The sequence below is a fragment of the Mustela putorius genome, unplaced genomic scaffold (assembly GCF_011764305.1).
Source record: "Mustela putorius furo isolate JIRA1106 unplaced genomic scaffold, ASM1176430v1.1 tig00000421_pilon_pilon_pilon, whole genome shotgun sequence".
In the NCBI taxonomy this organism is placed as follows: domain Eukaryota; kingdom Metazoa; phylum Chordata; class Mammalia; order Carnivora; family Mustelidae; genus Mustela; species Mustela putorius.
Window position 1 is genome coordinate 13154901 of NW_025421375.1, and position 16948 is coordinate 13171848.

General features: G+C 36.7%; 1 protein-coding gene across 4 annotated transcripts in view; it reads right to left on the minus strand.

Annotated features, from left to right (window-relative positions):
• Nucleotides 1–370: 370 nt before the first annotated feature.
• PLAA (phospholipase A2 activating protein) overlaps nucleotides 371–16948 on the minus strand; it is a 41211-nt gene continuing 24633 nt past the window's right edge. For 2 of the 4 annotated variants that reach the window (XM_045079680.1, XM_004761786.3), the window contains 7 exons: nucleotides 14713–14870; nucleotides 13855–14074; nucleotides 10846–10917; nucleotides 7419–7487; nucleotides 4074–4175; nucleotides 2531–2695; nucleotides 371–1101 (listed from right to left, as the gene is read on the minus strand). In XM_045079680.1, the coding sequence (XP_044935615.1) occupies nucleotides 536–1101; nucleotides 2531–2695; nucleotides 4074–4175; nucleotides 7419–7487; nucleotides 10846–10917; nucleotides 13855–14074; nucleotides 14713–14870 (1352 nt within the window). In that variant the 3' untranslated portion in view covers nucleotides 371–535. Of the gene's footprint in view, nucleotides 1102–2530; nucleotides 2696–3864; nucleotides 3984–4073; nucleotides 4176–7418; nucleotides 7488–10845; nucleotides 10918–13854; nucleotides 14075–14712; nucleotides 14871–16948 lie in introns of those variants that run through there. The other 2 variants (XM_013061098.2, XM_013061097.2) reach the window with 2 other exon arrangements.

Consider the following 16948-nt stretch of genomic DNA (forward strand, 5'->3'; position numbering starts at 1 on the left):
TACAAGTAACTTAAATAAAGAAATTATTTTATATCTTTTCAATATATGGAATAATTTATAACAAAATTTAATTTTTGAAAATTCCAAAGTACTTATCAAAATAAGGCCTTGAAATATATGCTGTTAAAAGAATCAGCAATAAAAATGAGTACAGCAGTAGTTAAATAAAAGTCAACCACGGACAAGTAACATTTTGGGGTATATAAGTAGTAAAAGCAGATTATATAAATAAAAAAGTTCTTATGTGGCAAAGGTATGGCCATTATGCCACTGTGGCAGTTGTGTGTTCTTGCTGATTTTAGCTCATTCTTAATTTGTTTCTAAACTCCTGAAAACTTACCCACATCACACAGGAAAATCTCACAGTTCATCAGTGCAAAAATTTTATTTCTTCTTTGTCTCCTCTTACCCCCACTTTACAAGATCTGAAATTTTACTTAATCCACAGCCTTTTTTTTTTTATCATCTGTAATCAGTCATGTAAAATGTGAGAAAAAACACTAATCAATTTAAAAACTCAGCCACATCTCCATTGTTACAGTAAATTTAGGATAAGTCTACAGCATTCACTTACTTTAGCTGGTTCTGATACTGAGGCATATTTCTTTATTTGAGAATCAACACCTAAAGACTTGGCTAACTGTACAGCATTTAAATCATCACTGATAAGTGTCCCAAGAGCCACAAGCAGTCTAAAAGTGGCTTCTAGGTCTTGTACAACTTCCAAGACTGTGCTAATTACTGACAAGCATTGAGCTTTCCCTTCAATGTTATGGTCTTTATGAAAACAAACAGAATAGTTCAGGGTCAATGTAGCCAGAGCAATGTGAATGTTCTTATTGCTCCCTGATTTCAGTTCTATTGCATGAGACATTAGTGATTCCCTCTGGGACATCATGAGCTTTTGTCCTGCCTGGCCAACAAAACAGTTGCAAAAAGTCCTCAGAGCAAGCAGCTGGTTTGCTGGCTTTCCTTTAGGGTTCAGAAGACTGATAAGATGACTGCTGAACTGAGCCCCTTCCTTTTCATTGCAGAAGTTCTCATTCACACTGGGATGTTTAATTGATAACCGAAGAATGTCAAGTGCAGGAAAGACAATATCTATTAAAAAGAAAAATTCATTAATGTTTATAAAAACCCAGAAAATTTCTATGACTGTTACTCAGTTTTAAAAATCTTATTTCATTAATGCACAACAATTTCAGAAAATGTTAAAAACCATTACAAAAGACATATATTCCTAAACTTTTGTTAATTAATTTTTCTTATTTACAGAGACTGGATTTATTGCTACAAGATCATATATGCTTTAAAGATAATTTAATTTAAATGGATTATTATCTAGCCTGATACATACTGATTATTCACTAAATCTTTGTGGAATGAATGGGATGGGACCTTGCTTTTAAAAAGACCAAAGAGTTGAAGAGGGGAAGCTTTTTTTTTTTTTTTGAAGAGAGAAAGAAAGTGCACACATGACTGGAAGTGAGTTGGGAGGTGCAGGGAAGGAGAAGGAAAAATCTTAAGCAGGCTCCACACCTACTGTAGAGTCCAATTAGGGGCTAGTGCAGGGGCTAGATCTATCTCACAATCCCAAGATCATGACCTGAGCTGAAATTAAGAGTCAGATACTTAACCGACTGAGCCACCCAGGTGTCCCTAGAGGGGAAGTTTTTTTTAATAGAATTCCAGTGGACAAATGCTAATAGGATGTTACAGGTTGGTGGAGGGCTTTAGATTCCAAGGACTGGGCAGACACCATCTGAATGAATGCACTCTATAATCTTAGCATACTAAAAGTAAGGAATCCAGAAATTATGTGCCCTGTGATATAAAGGTAGTATGCAGGGGTGCCTGGGTGGATCAGCGGGTTAAAGCCTCTGCTTTCGGCTCGGGTCATGATCTCAGGGTTCTGGGATCGAGCCCCACATCGGGCTCTCTGCTCAGCAGGGAGCCCTTCCCCCTCTCTCTCTGTCTAATAAATAAATAAAATCTTTAAAAAAAAAAAAAAGGTAGTATGCAGCATCATTTATAAAGGACATTCACCTAAAAAAAATCTGTTGAACCAGAATCTACTTACGTCTAGCAGGAACTATAGAGACAGTGGAACATATTAAGTGATCTGCCAAATTCACAATATGGGATATTAAGCAGGACATATGATTTTTTTTTCTCTAATCAATAGCATGAAAAAGTAATAATAAGGGAGAGGACACTTTTGGAATTTAAAAAGACTTAAGTGAGTTAAAAAAATAATTATAGCCGACATTCATAACCTGGGTTAATAGGTTACAAAACGTTCCTGGGTGGTTTGCAGGGGATCCAGAAAAGCTCTGAAATGGATGAAATGGTACATGGATGGGGTTCATTACGTTCCATTCAGATTCTCATAAGGCATAAGACCAAATCAAGACTGAATTACAACTACCCAGGGTTACTTTTACTCAATCTGGAAATACCAGTAATACTTATAGAAATGAAAAGATATACTTACTGCTTTTTAATTACATTTTAAAGACTGTTTCCATACCTTCAGGCCAGTTAATAGCTTTCCACAAAATCTGAAGTTGCTGGGCTGTGGGTTTTTCTGAAGAACTATTACATATGAGAGACAGTATCTTTTCAAGAAGTATCAAGTCATCCTCAGTTAACTTTTTCTCTTCAGGTGCAGTTCCATTAAGTTCCTTCAGTTTACCTAGAACCCAAATCCAAACTTTTAAAATTCTCCTAACTATAATTAACCAAATGTAATATAAAAATGTCAAAATTTTCAGTAAGAGTATTGCACCATATACCATGGGGAAGGTAAGACTTTTCAGGGCAATTATCAAATACCATACAATAAGGATAAGGCCTATGAACATTATTCGTTGAGCACAATAAAGAAAAGAAAGGTTACTGTGATGATTTTTATTTTACTTTTATTTTCTAGGATCTTATGAAACTTTCTGCTTTACGTAAGTTTTAAAGTAGATCAAACTTGGAACTTTATGGTTTTCAAAGCAACATCATGTCATTATACCCAAGTCTAAGTCAAGTCAATCCTCTCAAAGAAAAAATTTGTAATGGCTCTTAGCTAACTTATGTCAACGTCTATGATTGTTAATGAATTAACTGAAGAGCTAAATGTCTATTTATAATATTTAATTTATTCACTTAGTTCCATATGTGCTTTTGACATTACATTACTTTAAAAACATATTTGATGGAAATACTGTCTTTTGTTACCATATTCACATTTCATGAAACAATTTTTTTAAAGGATTTATTTATTTATTTTAGAGTGAGTGTAAGAGACCAGGGGCAGGGGAGAGAGAGAACCTCAAGCAAACTCCTTGCTGAGTGTGGAGCCCGACATTAGGCTCAATCTCCTAACCCCGAGATCACGGCCTAAGCCAAAATCAAGAGTCAGAAGCTTAATGGACTGAGCCACCCAGGAACCCCTTATGAATGATTTTTATAAAGACAGTATAAAGGTTCATTCTGACCAAAACCCCCCTATTTTATATTGAGATGTATATGTTATCTTATCTCAATTCTCATGAAGTAGTAGTGGCAAACAGAGCTAGTATTGTCAGTCTAAAAAGCACCTGCCATTTTGTTTTGAGAGAAACAAGTTAACAGAAAAAGCATTTTAAAGTCAACTGAGCAGTTTCATTTTAATGGACAATTTGAACAGCCTTTTATTATTATTTCTAAGGGCAACTAATTTTTTTAAGAGAAGATTTTTATTGTTCAAACGCTTTACTTATTTGTCTTCATTATTTTTTTTTTCCTGAAAACATTAAGATCTCAGGGAATGGGATTTATATTTTTCCCTTTCAGTTTTTTTTTTTTTCATTAAAATCATCATAAAGCATTTACCTTATATTTGTATAAGGCTTCTTGCAAGTATTAAGGGTCCATTATCAGACTGTGTATTTGCAGTCGACGCAGTTTTGTAATCCCACAACAGAAGTCTCTATCATGTAAGCACCCAGTTCCTAGCTCATGTGAGGAGGAGAAACAGTCTTGAGTGCACTGCAAAGAGTCTATGGATATGTGAGAAAACTATTTAATTAAAATGCACTTACCTAATATTTGTGTAGGGTTTGCCTGGTCAAAAGTGAGAGCCTCTTTTTTAGGGAAATAAATATTCACTGTTCTAGATGCAGCTGACCGGTAGGCACTATTCCCTATTTACAGAACAGAAGATGATTAAAATCGTAAGGACCAGACAAAACTGAGATTCTTCTAATTGCAGGACTTTGTTTTCACAATTATTGAGATATGTAACTACTCAGTGCATGCAATAAAACAAACTCAGAAAAAAGAAAATCATAAGATTTTACAAATGGATTATATTTGTTGATATAATAAATTTTAGTTTTTGGACTGGGAGCTTAAATGTAAAACAAAAGCCTTTCCATTTCATATTCTCTACATCCCTCATACTTCTAAGATTCAATCTAAATAACAGTTTTAAAAGATCAAAGAATACACAATTATGAAACCTTCCATTCCCATCTTAAGGCATATTGATCTCTTTCTTCTCATGACTTTTACTGCTTATTCCAAATGAGATAGCAGGTATTGTCATTTTCTCCATCATTTATTTATTTTTATAAGTTTTTATTCAAATTCCAGTTAGTTAACATAAAGTGTAATATTGGTTTCAGGTGTACAATACAGTGATCCATCACTTCCATGTATCACCTGGTGCTCATCATGAGTACATTCCTTAATCCCCATCACCTGTTTATCCCATACTCACACCTGCCTCCCCTCTGGTAACCATCAGTTTGTTCTCTCTGGTTAAGAGTCTATTTCTTGCTTTGACTCTTTTTCTTCTTTGCTCATTTGTGGAATTTCTTAAATTCCACATTATGAGTGAAATCATATGGAACATGTGGTATATACAAAGGAATATTAGTCAGCCATAGATAAAAGAATGAAATCTTGCCATTTCCAATGGCACGGATGGAGCTAGAGAACATCATGCTATGTGAAGTCAGTCAGTCACAGAAAGACTAAAACCATATGATCATTTTAATAAATCTCCCCAAGATGTAGGTTCCTAAAGGGGAAGTGTCCTAGTCTTTTATGCATTTTTACTTCCTAAGTTCCTATTATAGTGACCAAAATGCAGTGTCTGACAAACAACTGGCCCAGGATGAAAATTTAGTACAATACTTAGTGACTAAAGTCAATTAAAGCATAATTTAAACCCAATTTTTATTTTATCTGCATTCCAAATCTTATTTTTGTCCCAATGTAAAAATTAAGATATTTTTCAAAAATATGTATTAAACATTTAAATTTTCTGAATATATCAGAAATAGGAATAAGATAGGTAAAGATTAAGTTATGAGATAAATACACAAAATTAATTTTAATTGCTTAAAAGCATAAAATATTTATCGGTGTGATCAAAGACGAGCTAAAAGACATTGCCTGAAGTCCTAGTCATTAGAGTCTCATTGTGGTAAGGAGAATGCAAATCAAATACCGTCCAAACAATGAGATAAAACAAGAAGGAAAAGTACAGAGTGCAATGAGAGCTTATGATAGCGTACATGATCCAGCAGAGGGCATATGTGAATGCCCAGGAAATATCATTTAATAAATACTATATCCCAAAATTAAATTAAAAAAAGAAAACAGAGAAAGAAGCCAAACAATAATTTGTGGTCTAAATAACAAAGCAAATGGCTCAAGTATTCTAAAACAGCACAGCATCTACCAAACTCCTGAGAAAATAACGGGATACTCAAGAACCTGACACAGGCCAGTATGCCTGGGTAGAAAAAAGGCAGAGAGGAGGCCAAGAAAAAATATTCAATGGGAAACCATTAAAGGGTTTCAATCAATGAGAGTATAAACGAAGTTTGACTGTAAAATGATCACTGGCTGCACAGGCTCATGTAGAGAGCAATCTGGAGGACATTACTTCATCTGTCCAAGTAAGAGATGACAATAGGTGGACGAACGTATATAAAGTCCAGCATATGTACTCAACTATTAAAAACTCTAACTTCTGAAAAATGGCAGCAAGCACGGTTAACTTCATACTCTTCTAATATAACAGCTACATCTAACAATTACTAAACATTTATTTGTATAAAGTGCTTTATATACATTTTGTAATTTTACTAAACTCTTTTAACAACTCCATGAGGTAGATATTACTTCAACTTTACAAATGGGAAAAACAGAGGTACAGGAACAGAATTACTGGCTCAAGGCAAAATAGGTAAAAATTAGTGGAACAGAGATTTGAATCTAAGTATTCTTACTCCAGAGTCCTCAATCTTAATCATTATGTTATAGTTCAATACCACCACTCAGGTTAGTTTGGCAATGAAAAAAGAGCTTACAAAAATCACCACATACCAAGTTGGTTCTTAGAGGGCTGGTTTGCAAGTATATATTTTATGATAGTCAAGAATATATTATGTTCCACATATATTAGTCTCTTGTGGAAAATACTAAGTAGGGAAAACACAAGACAGGATAGGTGTCAAACTTTCAAGAAGTGAACCACAAATTTAGTCCTGCATTTTATTAACAGTCAAAAAGAGGGAAGCATGTCTGCCTATATTCAACCATGATGAACAAGTAAAATGTGTCAGACTCTAGGCAAGATACTAAGAATAAAAAAGAAAAGTTAATTGCTCAGGAGAAGACCAGATAGCACAGGCCTAAATCACAACAGCAAATTTTTTTCTGGGTCCTCTTAAACAGAACATGGAGCACAGTAAATAACATTCTCTTTCTTTTAAATATTTTATTTATTTATTTTGACAGAGATAAAGAGAGAGAGGAAGCACAAGCAGGGAGAGTGGCAGGCTGAGGGAGAAGCAGGCTCCTGGCAGAGCAAGAAGCCTGAGGACTCAATCCCAGGACCCTGGGATCATGACCTGAGCCTAACATAGATGCTTAACCAACTGCGCCACCCAGGCGCCCCTGAATAACATTCTCAATACATTAAAAATGAACAAAGGAGAGACGCAAAACAAAAACAAAAAAAAAACCAACCCTCAGGTTTTGTAAGGGTGGTGAGAAGACCAGACCTATGACAGAAAAGCAGATTTTAATCCTGGCTACACATTAGAATCACACTGGAAGATTATGAAAACTACACTTTCCAAGGCCCCAAACCAGGACAGCAATGGACTCAGTGAGCATCTCTGGAGATGAGGTTTTTTTAAGCTTCCTACATGAGTCTAATGTGCAGTATGACACAATTCTGAGAATACTCTAAAAGCCAGGTCAAGAAATTTGGTCTTGATCTACTATATGAAAAGTTCTCTAGCAAGAAAAAGATACCAGATTTCTCAATCTTTCATTAAACAAAAGTTCCAGTAAATTTTAAAAATCTAAAAAAGAAAAAAAGAAGACAAAGAAGAAAAATAATTGAAAAGTAGACAAGTGTGTACCTGTAAATGGATCAACTCCAGCCATGGTAGTTCCCATATTGGCAGACCCTGGCACATAACGACCACCACCTGAAATGCAGTGACACATCTAGTAAGCAAAGGTAACTGCAAATTAAAGTTCAAAAGGTTCCTCTCTACACAGAGTAACTTATTTTCAATATGAGTCACAGTTCAGAATGAATTTATACACATAATAAGTGGGCTATGAATTTGTTTAGAATAGTACCTGGCATATAGTTGGTGATAAATGTTAGTCTTAAAAGTAATTCTCAAATTACAAAATAAAACATTAGATGACTTAAACATTATAATTATAGATAGTAATGAATTGAAAAAGCATCAGTGGATTGGACAGAAGAAATTAAAAGGTTTCCATAATGAAATGTAAACATGGGATGCCTGGCTGGCATTAGAGTCTTGATCTTAGAGTTCTAAGTTTAAGTCCCACACTGGGTACAGAGATTACAAAAAAAGAAAACCTTAAAAAATTAAAAACAATTAAAAAATGTGAACATTATTCTACTGAAATAGGATTAGCTAATACATAAGCAAAAAAGAGACTAGATAAGATTTAGGGATGCTATGATAATAGCACTGTCTCATATTTGGGATCCTACTTATGGATTCTCATTGAAAATGGAAAGAAAGGAACATGAAAAAACAGTGTAGAGAAAGAATCAGCAGGATTAGGAGATGTTCAGAGTCCTGGATCAGCCCTCATGGGAAGAAGATGAGCTACTTTTCCAGCTCCTCTGAATTTAATATCCAGGAGTTAGTATAACCGCTGTAACACATATAGAAGAAGCAAACAATACAAAAGAAAAAAAAACCCAAAACTGCAGATGTAAACAGATTAAAATAATGAAGAAAAGAGAGTAAGAGGCTTTTTTGTTTTTACTAATATACTAGGTAGCATGCTATGCATCTTTTTAAAAAAAGATTTATTATTTCTAGGAGAGAGAAAAAGAGAGTGTGTGCATATGGGCACATGCAGGGGGAAGGGCAGAGGGAGAGGGAGAGTGAAAACCAAGCAGAATGGAGCCTGAGGCAGGGCTTGATCTCCTGACCTAGAGAGCTCCACCTGAGCTAAAACCAAGAACTGGTTATTTAACTGATTGTTCCACCCAGGTGCCCCTCATGCTAAGCATCTTATATTTATATACTCATTTAAATATCAATTAGATACCATTATTATTAACAGTATTTTAGAAGAAAGCTGAAGAACTTGTCCAAGGCATTAATTATGAGGCAAAGTATGATTCTACACTTTTCTAAATGTAGTTCTTCAACTATGTGAGAGTCACCTGTTCAATGTGCAGATTCCTAGAGCCCACCCGTAACAGCCTATTGGTTCTCTGAATTGGATTCACTTTAAAAACGTATAAGGTACTTTTAAAATTACTAATGGCAAACCAAATAACAAAGAACATTTAATCAACATCCATGGGTGAGAGATCAGGGCAGGAGTAATTTTTATCTCCTCACCAACCTAGTGCATCAGAATTATCTCTGTGGGAAGGACCTTAATGATGAGTTAAACAAGCACCCAGGTGATTCTAACTGACATTGGAAGTTTGAGAAGCACATATATAAGGAAGAGAAAAGAGAATTAAGATTGACCTTGGAGCTCCTGGGTGGCTCAGTGGGTTAAGCCTCTGTCTTTGGCTCAGATCATGGTCTCAGGGTCCTGGGATCGAGCTCAGCATCAGCCTCTCTGCTCACCACGCCCGCCTACTTGTGATCTCTCTCTCTACCTACTTGTAATCTATCTCTCTGCCTACTTGTGATCTCTCTTTCTGTCAAATAAATAAATAAAATCTATAAAAAAAAAAAAAAAAAGACTGACCTTAAACTATAAGCTGAATGGGAAAAACTCTTTGTCCCAGTGCAACTAGTAAAATTGGGGGAATATATACTAAAAATACTGAAGACTTAAATATAGTCCAGGCATTTTGCTAAAAACTTCACATGTACTGTACCATTTAATTTTCATAACATCTCAATATGGTAGGTACTATTATCTATTTTTTATAATAGTGTAGTTCAGTTATCCTAGTAACTCCTCAATTCTCTTGGATGTTTAGTATGCTATCTTGCATATCTCCATAATCACTGAATCTTCTGAGTTACTGACATTGTGCAATAGTGAGACATGCTCCAGTGATGATGGCCTCAGGAGTTCTCTTGATTTGGTTGTATTGCTTGAAGCTTCTTTCTGTTCCAAGAAAAAGCTGCTAATGAGGTCTGAGAACTACGTTGTTCTAAGTTTCAGGGCATCACTATGTCTTGAATAAGTCATCACCTTATCTACTCTTCAGATCCTTAATATCTTTTTGAATTGCATTATGTCATCAACGGTTTCCTTAATAGCCACGGTGCCATCACAACATTTAGCTTGATCTTGATAGACGGTGACTATAGCATACTGGTTACCAATGCACAGGGTGCAGCTAAGGGCATCTGGGCCACCAATTCATTCACAGGAGAGAAGAAGCTCACTGAGAGCGATTCACAACTTCATGGTAGTGACCGAAGGTTGTGTGTTGGTCCAATTTATGGTTTAGACAGAAATCTATGTTGGCAAGGCCAGTGAATACTCTAAGTGCCAAGAATCTCTTCCCAAACTGGGTATGTTGTCGAGGAACTCTGGCTGATGATCCAACAACAGCATCATAAAATATGACAAAAACTACTCTGAAAACAGAGACTTCTTCAGCTGCATTCAAGTCCCAGCTTGGCAATTTTTTCCCAGTAGTGTTGATGCCGAGGCATGCATACCTTGGTAAATAAAGTCATTGTGAAGTAATACACCAACACTTCCAGGGCTTCATGAAGGCCATTAATAACACAGACTAGAAGAAATAATCCTGGGTGGACTGTGTTCTTCCATGCTAAGGCACAATATGCCTGAACAGACTTCTTGACTGCACGGCTTCATCCAGTTATCAGGGACTCACATGGCTCCTTCTTTGCTTGTGATCAGTAGAATCTCGCCAGTAATACCACTCATGCTGTGTCTTGGTTGGTGGGTTCCCCTATTATCTAATTTCACAGATAAAAAAAATAGGCTCAGAAAGGTTAAGCAACTTGCCAACTTCTCATAGCAAGTAAGTGGTGGAGCCAGATTTTGAACCAAGGTCTATCTGACTCTGAAAATTATGCCCTTCATGACTCTTGCTCTCCTTGCAAGAAGGACCACTGGAGAAAATGATGAGTTCTAATAATACGCTATTTAAAAGTCATGAGAAAAACTACAAAATACTCCAGGAAAAAGCAAAATTAGAAATTAAAGAAAAGGAGATCCATCAAAATTGGAATATAGATAAGGGAATTATTATTAGATGATGTCTCCAAAATGTAAATCCATATAATGCAAAATGCTATACATTAAATGAAGAAAGATACATTTATCAAAACCACGTCCCACCTGTAAAAGGATCTGCTGCAGGCAGTGTGTTAGAAGATCCTGATGAAGACCCTGGAACATACCGACCACCACCTATGCATGCAAACAAAGGAAAAGCTGAAGTATGCCAAAATTTTGAATTTCATAAACCGCACAATGCTTACATTAGAAGACTAAGCTTGGAGGAAAAACCTAAGAGCAAAGCTGTCACATGATATAGTAACAGAAATCAGTCAGCAGTTCTTATAGTAGGAAAGACTACTTAGAAACTAAAATTTCAGTGATTCCCCAGGTTTGGTTTCTTAACTTTATTACTTTAATAGGTGTTAGCCACTGCCCTTAAATATTAAAATAACTAAAAATTCAAATTTAAAAGGAGAAGTCACAGGTGGTCTCTGACCTAGATAATATACACATATAATCAGTTCCTGTTCCTATACAAATTCACTAGAATTCCTGCTGTTGCTGTTGCTATCAAAACCACAGGCATCAAATGTTAATCTTTTAGAGAACCCCTGAGTTCATTAACTCATGTGTCAAATAGTGCTGGGGATCCAGCAGGGAACAAGATTGCTTGTATCCATTGAAGCTTACAACCCACTGGAGAAGAGAATTACACGAAGGCGATGAGTGCCACAAAGGGAAGAGATTTCCATTTATACTTACACAAATGTGCAGTGTGTGTGACTATATGATTTGTTAGCACCTCTGGGGAAATAATCAGAGGTGTCTACAATAGGAAAGATATATATAAAAGGATGCAGAAGATATATATAAAAGGATGCAAAAGATATATATGTAAAAGATATATATAAAAGGATGCTTATAAAGTTAGAGATTCGGAAGACCAAAGAAAGCCAGAGTTAAGATTTCCAGACGGAGCCAGCTGCTCTAGTATCCGTCTTCCACTCCACAAAATAGCTGACACGAGACTATAATCAAGTGTTCACTCTTTTGTGCTGTAGCCTGAAATTCCATCAATGGAATACCCAGATAATAAACACAGGTTTTTTTTTTTAAGATTTTATTTGTCAGACAGAGAACACAAGTAGGCAGTGAGGCAGGCGCCGGGGGTTGGCAGGGGAGCAGGCTCCCTGCTCAGCAGGGATTCCCATGTGGGGCTCGATCCCAGGACCCTGAGATCATGACCTGAGCCGAAGGTAGAGGCTTCACCCACTGAACCACCCAGGCCCCATAAACATTTTTTTTTTTTGGTCAAGTGCAACTATTAGGAGGGGTTACATCATTTATATTCAGTAGTGAGTCAGTCTGATAATTCTGTTTAAGTCAACATGCAGGTGACATTACCTTTATTAAGTGAATGGGCAATGGAATTTTGAAATAGAGAAAGAAGAGATAACTTAGGAGTGTCAAGTATCAGTGAGGGAAGAAGACAGGAAGGGATACGGAAGCCTTGTAAAACAAGGAGGAGCACTAGCACATAGAAATGACAACAGGAAAATACTAACAATAAAGTACTAATTTCAGAATTTTACTGAGAGCTGGCCCTGTACCTAAGAAAAAAGGAAGCATTTTATTTCCTTCTGTACCATAGCCTCAGTTCCCAGGACCCAAAACTCAGGGTCCTTTTTCTTTAAAAAAGGAGTGTTATAATCCATTTCCTGGGAAAAAAGACTCAGACTAATACCACTCTGATGATAATCTACAGACTGGTGGAAGAGCCCAATGCCACTTACAACATTTGTTTTTCTTGCCCTTCCCTGCCTCCCCTCAGGTCCCCATTTATAACATTTTAGACACTGTACACTATATTATAAACTGACTTAGAAGTCATTATGTGGAACATAAAACTGCCCATAGTTCAATCCTAGATTTGATGCCCAGCTAACCAATTTAGCCTCATGTGAAAAGTATTTACTTACTAAAATTCACCAAAACATTTTTATTTATTTATTTATTTATTTTATTATTTATTTTTTTTTTAATTTTTTATTTTTGATAAACATATATTTTTATCCCCAGGGGTACAGGTCTGTGAATCACCAGGTTTACACACTTCACAGCACTCACCAAATCACATACCCTCCCCAATGTCCATAATCCCACCCCCTTCTCCCAAACCCCCTCCCCCCGGCAACCCTTAGTTTGTTTTGTGAGATTAAGAGTCACTTATGGTTTGTCTCCCTCCCAATCCCATCTTGTTTCATTTATTCTTCTTCTACCCACTTAAGCCTCCATGTTGTATCACCACTTCCTCATATCAGGGAGATCATATGATAGTTGTCTTTACCAAAACATTTTTAAAAGGAGTAACTATATAAAGGAACATCTGAGTTTCTTTTCATTTCATATGACTAAATTAAATTTTCATAGTTTTATTTAGTTTACAGTGTGGCTGTATTTTTGAAAGGGAAAAGTGATGCCTGGGTGGTTTAGTCAGTTATGCGTTCAACTCTTGATTTCCGCTTGGGACATGATCTCAGGGTTATGAGACTAAGCCCCATGTCTGGCTCCGTGCTCAGCATGGAGTCTGCTTGAGATTCTCTTCCTCTCAGAAAAAAAAAGATTCTCTTTGTCTCTTTTTGCCCCTCCATCACCCACCTCCACCTCATCTGCATGGTCTCTGTCTCTAAAATAAATTAATAAACAAAATCTTGAAAAGGAACAACATGGGGCGTCTGGGTGGCTCAGTGGGTTAAAGCCTCTGCCTTCGGCTCAGGTCATGATCTCAGGGTCCTGGGATTGAGCCCCACATCGAGCTCTCTGCTCAGCAGGGAGCCTGCTTCCCCCTTTTTCTGCCTGCCTCTCTGCCTACTTGTGATCTCTCTGTCAAATATATAAATAAAATCTAAAAAAAAAAGAAACATACAATTGTTTCTATAAATATAGAATTACTATATAATTTGAGGTTTAAAAATATGAATTTAAAGTAAAAGCCTGCTACAGATCTTGGATCTTGGTTTTTTATTTAAACAGGCAATCATAATGGATGTTTAAACACATCAAAAGAGAAATGAAAAAAAAAAAATCAACCAACATTTATGAACATACAGAACTTTCCTAACTTACCTGTAAAAGGATCTGAAAAACTGGTATTCCCAAGTCCTAACATTTGACCTTTTGTGTTATCAATAATAAATTTAGCCACTTGATCCAAAAACATGGGATTCAAATCATTCTTCTGTAAGAAGTTGTATGCAGTTAACCAGGGATCATCACTGACGTTATATGGAAGTTTGTATGATGGTCCACCTTCATTGACATCAATTGAGAAAACATAATCAAATTCCTTCAATAGGAATACAAAAAGGAGATAAATGATTACTAACATATCTGTTCACTTAAGACATATATATCACAGACATTATATATCCTTTTAAAAATAATTATTATAACACACCTTCGCCAGAATGCAACGTGCTACAAGATTAGCATTTCAGTGGGGGTGGGGCAGGGGACATATTACAACTACACATTAACTCTAAGGCCAAAGGAGGGTTTCTAATTGGTTGATTGGAAGGCCAAAAGTATTAGCTGTTATCATGCTCCAGGCACAAAACATGCTGGCATTAAAAGCACTGCCCCGCAGGGTCCTTCATATCTTGTCAAGTTAAATTTAGCGAAGCACAAAGCATTAGGTGAAAGGTGGCACACAAGCTCCTAATTCAAAATGGTAGGGAACAGTTTACTCATGGTAATCACCCAAAGACAAACACTGGCTAATCAATCAAATGCAGCTTCCCTACATGGAAAGAGCTTTTTAAAAAGTCAATTTCAAGACAGGGAAAATAGGAAATCTTCTCCATAGAAATGAATTTTTAAATCTCAAACACCAAAGAAAATTTTATCAGCATGGGGAAAAGGGAACAGAAGATGTTTGTCTGATGCTTTAGGATAATGGTTATTAGAAAGTAGAAGTTGACATACTTTCCCTTCATATAAGACTTTTCCAGATGTTTGCTGATTAGCACCAGATGAGCCAACAACATCACCGATTTTTAGCCACCTCCCTTCACTAACACTCCACTGATAGGCTTCAACTTTCTCCCCATCTCTGATTAGACGAGTCTGTCCTTCTCTAGTACCTTGAAATAAAACATTTAAGAATCAAAGGTAGAATAGCAGAGTAAAATTCAAAGCCATTTAGATAAAAAAAATTTTAACTTTAAAAATTATACATAAAACAATATGTATTTGGTTTAATGAAATTTTTATTAAAAGAGTTTAAAATGTTACTCTACTGGAAAGCAGCCCAAAAGAAAATAATGGTTAAAAGGAACCTGTATAAACAGAGGAAGGTTAAAAAAGTATGTCTCTACTAGAAAGAAGCCAGCCCACTAAAATAAAACAAGTTTTATTACTGAGTATCTTCTGACAACACTGACTTTAGTAAATGACTCTCCATTCTTCTAGTTGTTCAGGCCAAAAAGTACAAAAGAGTTTGATTCCTCTTTCTCTGAACTCCACAGCCAATCCTTCAGCAAATTCTGTTAGTTCTATCTTTAAAAAAGATTTGGGGGCACCTGGGTGGCTCAGTCGTTAAGCATCTGTCTTTGACTCAGGTCATGATCCCAGGGTCCTGGGACTGAGCCCCACACTGTGCTCCTTGCTTGGCAGGAAGGCTGCCTCTCCCTCTTCCACTACCCCTGCTTGTGTTTCCTCTTTCACTGTCTCTGTCAATAAAATCTTTAAAAAATTAAAAAAAAAAAAAAAAGATCTAAAAAACTCTCTCTTCTCACCATCTCCATTGCTACCCAACAGTACAAGCCACCAGCATTTCTCACTTGGACTGCTTTAATGGCCTCTTACTCTTGCCCTGGGGCTCCCTGAAGTGTATATTCAACCCAGCAACCACAAAATTTCTTTCAAAAGTTGAAAGCACTTCTGTCACTCTTCTGCTGGAGGCCCTTCAATGGCTTCCCATCTCTCTCAGTTAAGGCCTAAGTGCTTGGAATGAAGTACAAGGCCAAACATTCATCCACTCTGACTTCACCTTCCACTACTCCTCCCCTCCACCTATCTCCCGACTTCAGCCATGGAGTCTTTACGCTGGCTTTTAATTCTGCCCATGACACTCTTCATACAGTACTGGCAAAATCTGCTCCCTTGCCTCCTTAAGGACTTGAATGTCACATTCTCAGCAAAACATTCAGTGGCAGAGACAGCCATTTGTCCTCCAGAGATTCACATTTGTATTCCATAGTAGAACTGTGGCTTTAGCAAGGTGTACTTCCTAGATGCCACACATGAGAAGTGGTCAGGGGAATCTGAGTGGGTGAGATGGGAGTGAGCCAGTTCTAGGCCTACTCCATCCTACTCTACCCTCCTCTTTTATTCCGTCTGATGGCTGAAAGTCTCTACACAAGAGGACCTTGGGAGCTACATGTTGAAGATGGTGGTTTCTATCAGCCTGGGTCCCTGAATGGCCACAAGGAGCAAAACTGCTCCACAAACATGCTCAGCATACCTTGCCATCAACTAAGCTTTTACTGTGCAGCAAAGAAGCTTTTCTTTGTATGAAGTCTCTGAGATTTTAGAGTTTATCTGTTACAGCATCTAATGTTATCCTAAATAATATATATTTCCTGAGCATTGTATTTAAAATTATAAAACACCCCAACTCCTGCTTTGTTTCCCAGGGTACTTATCTCTATCTGACATATTTATATCATTACTTATTTACTTTTTAATTATCTGTCTCTTGCAGAACATAAATTTATGAGAACAGAGATTTTTATTCCTATTTCCCAGAGTTTAGAACAATGCCTGGAACACATTGGGTATTTAGTAAATATTTACTCTCTGTGTGTGTGTGTGTGTGTGTGTGTACTGACAAAGAGACTACATTTTGTAAAGAATTGTAGGAATATTAAAAACATGACAGCATAATGGGTCAGTTCTCAAACTCTGGATTTCAAGATCTCTTTATAGTCATAAAAGTTATTCAGAAGCCCAAAGAACTTTTATTAATGTGGGTTTTATCAACTGACTTACTGGATTTGAAATTAAAAGTAAAATATGGGGGCGCCTGGGTGGCTCAGTGGGTTAAGCCTCTGCCTTCGGCTCAGGTCATGATCCCAGGGTCCTGGGATCGAGCCCCACATCTGGCTCTCTGCTCTGCGGGGAGCCTGCTTCCTCCTCTCTCTCTGCCTGCCTCTCTGCC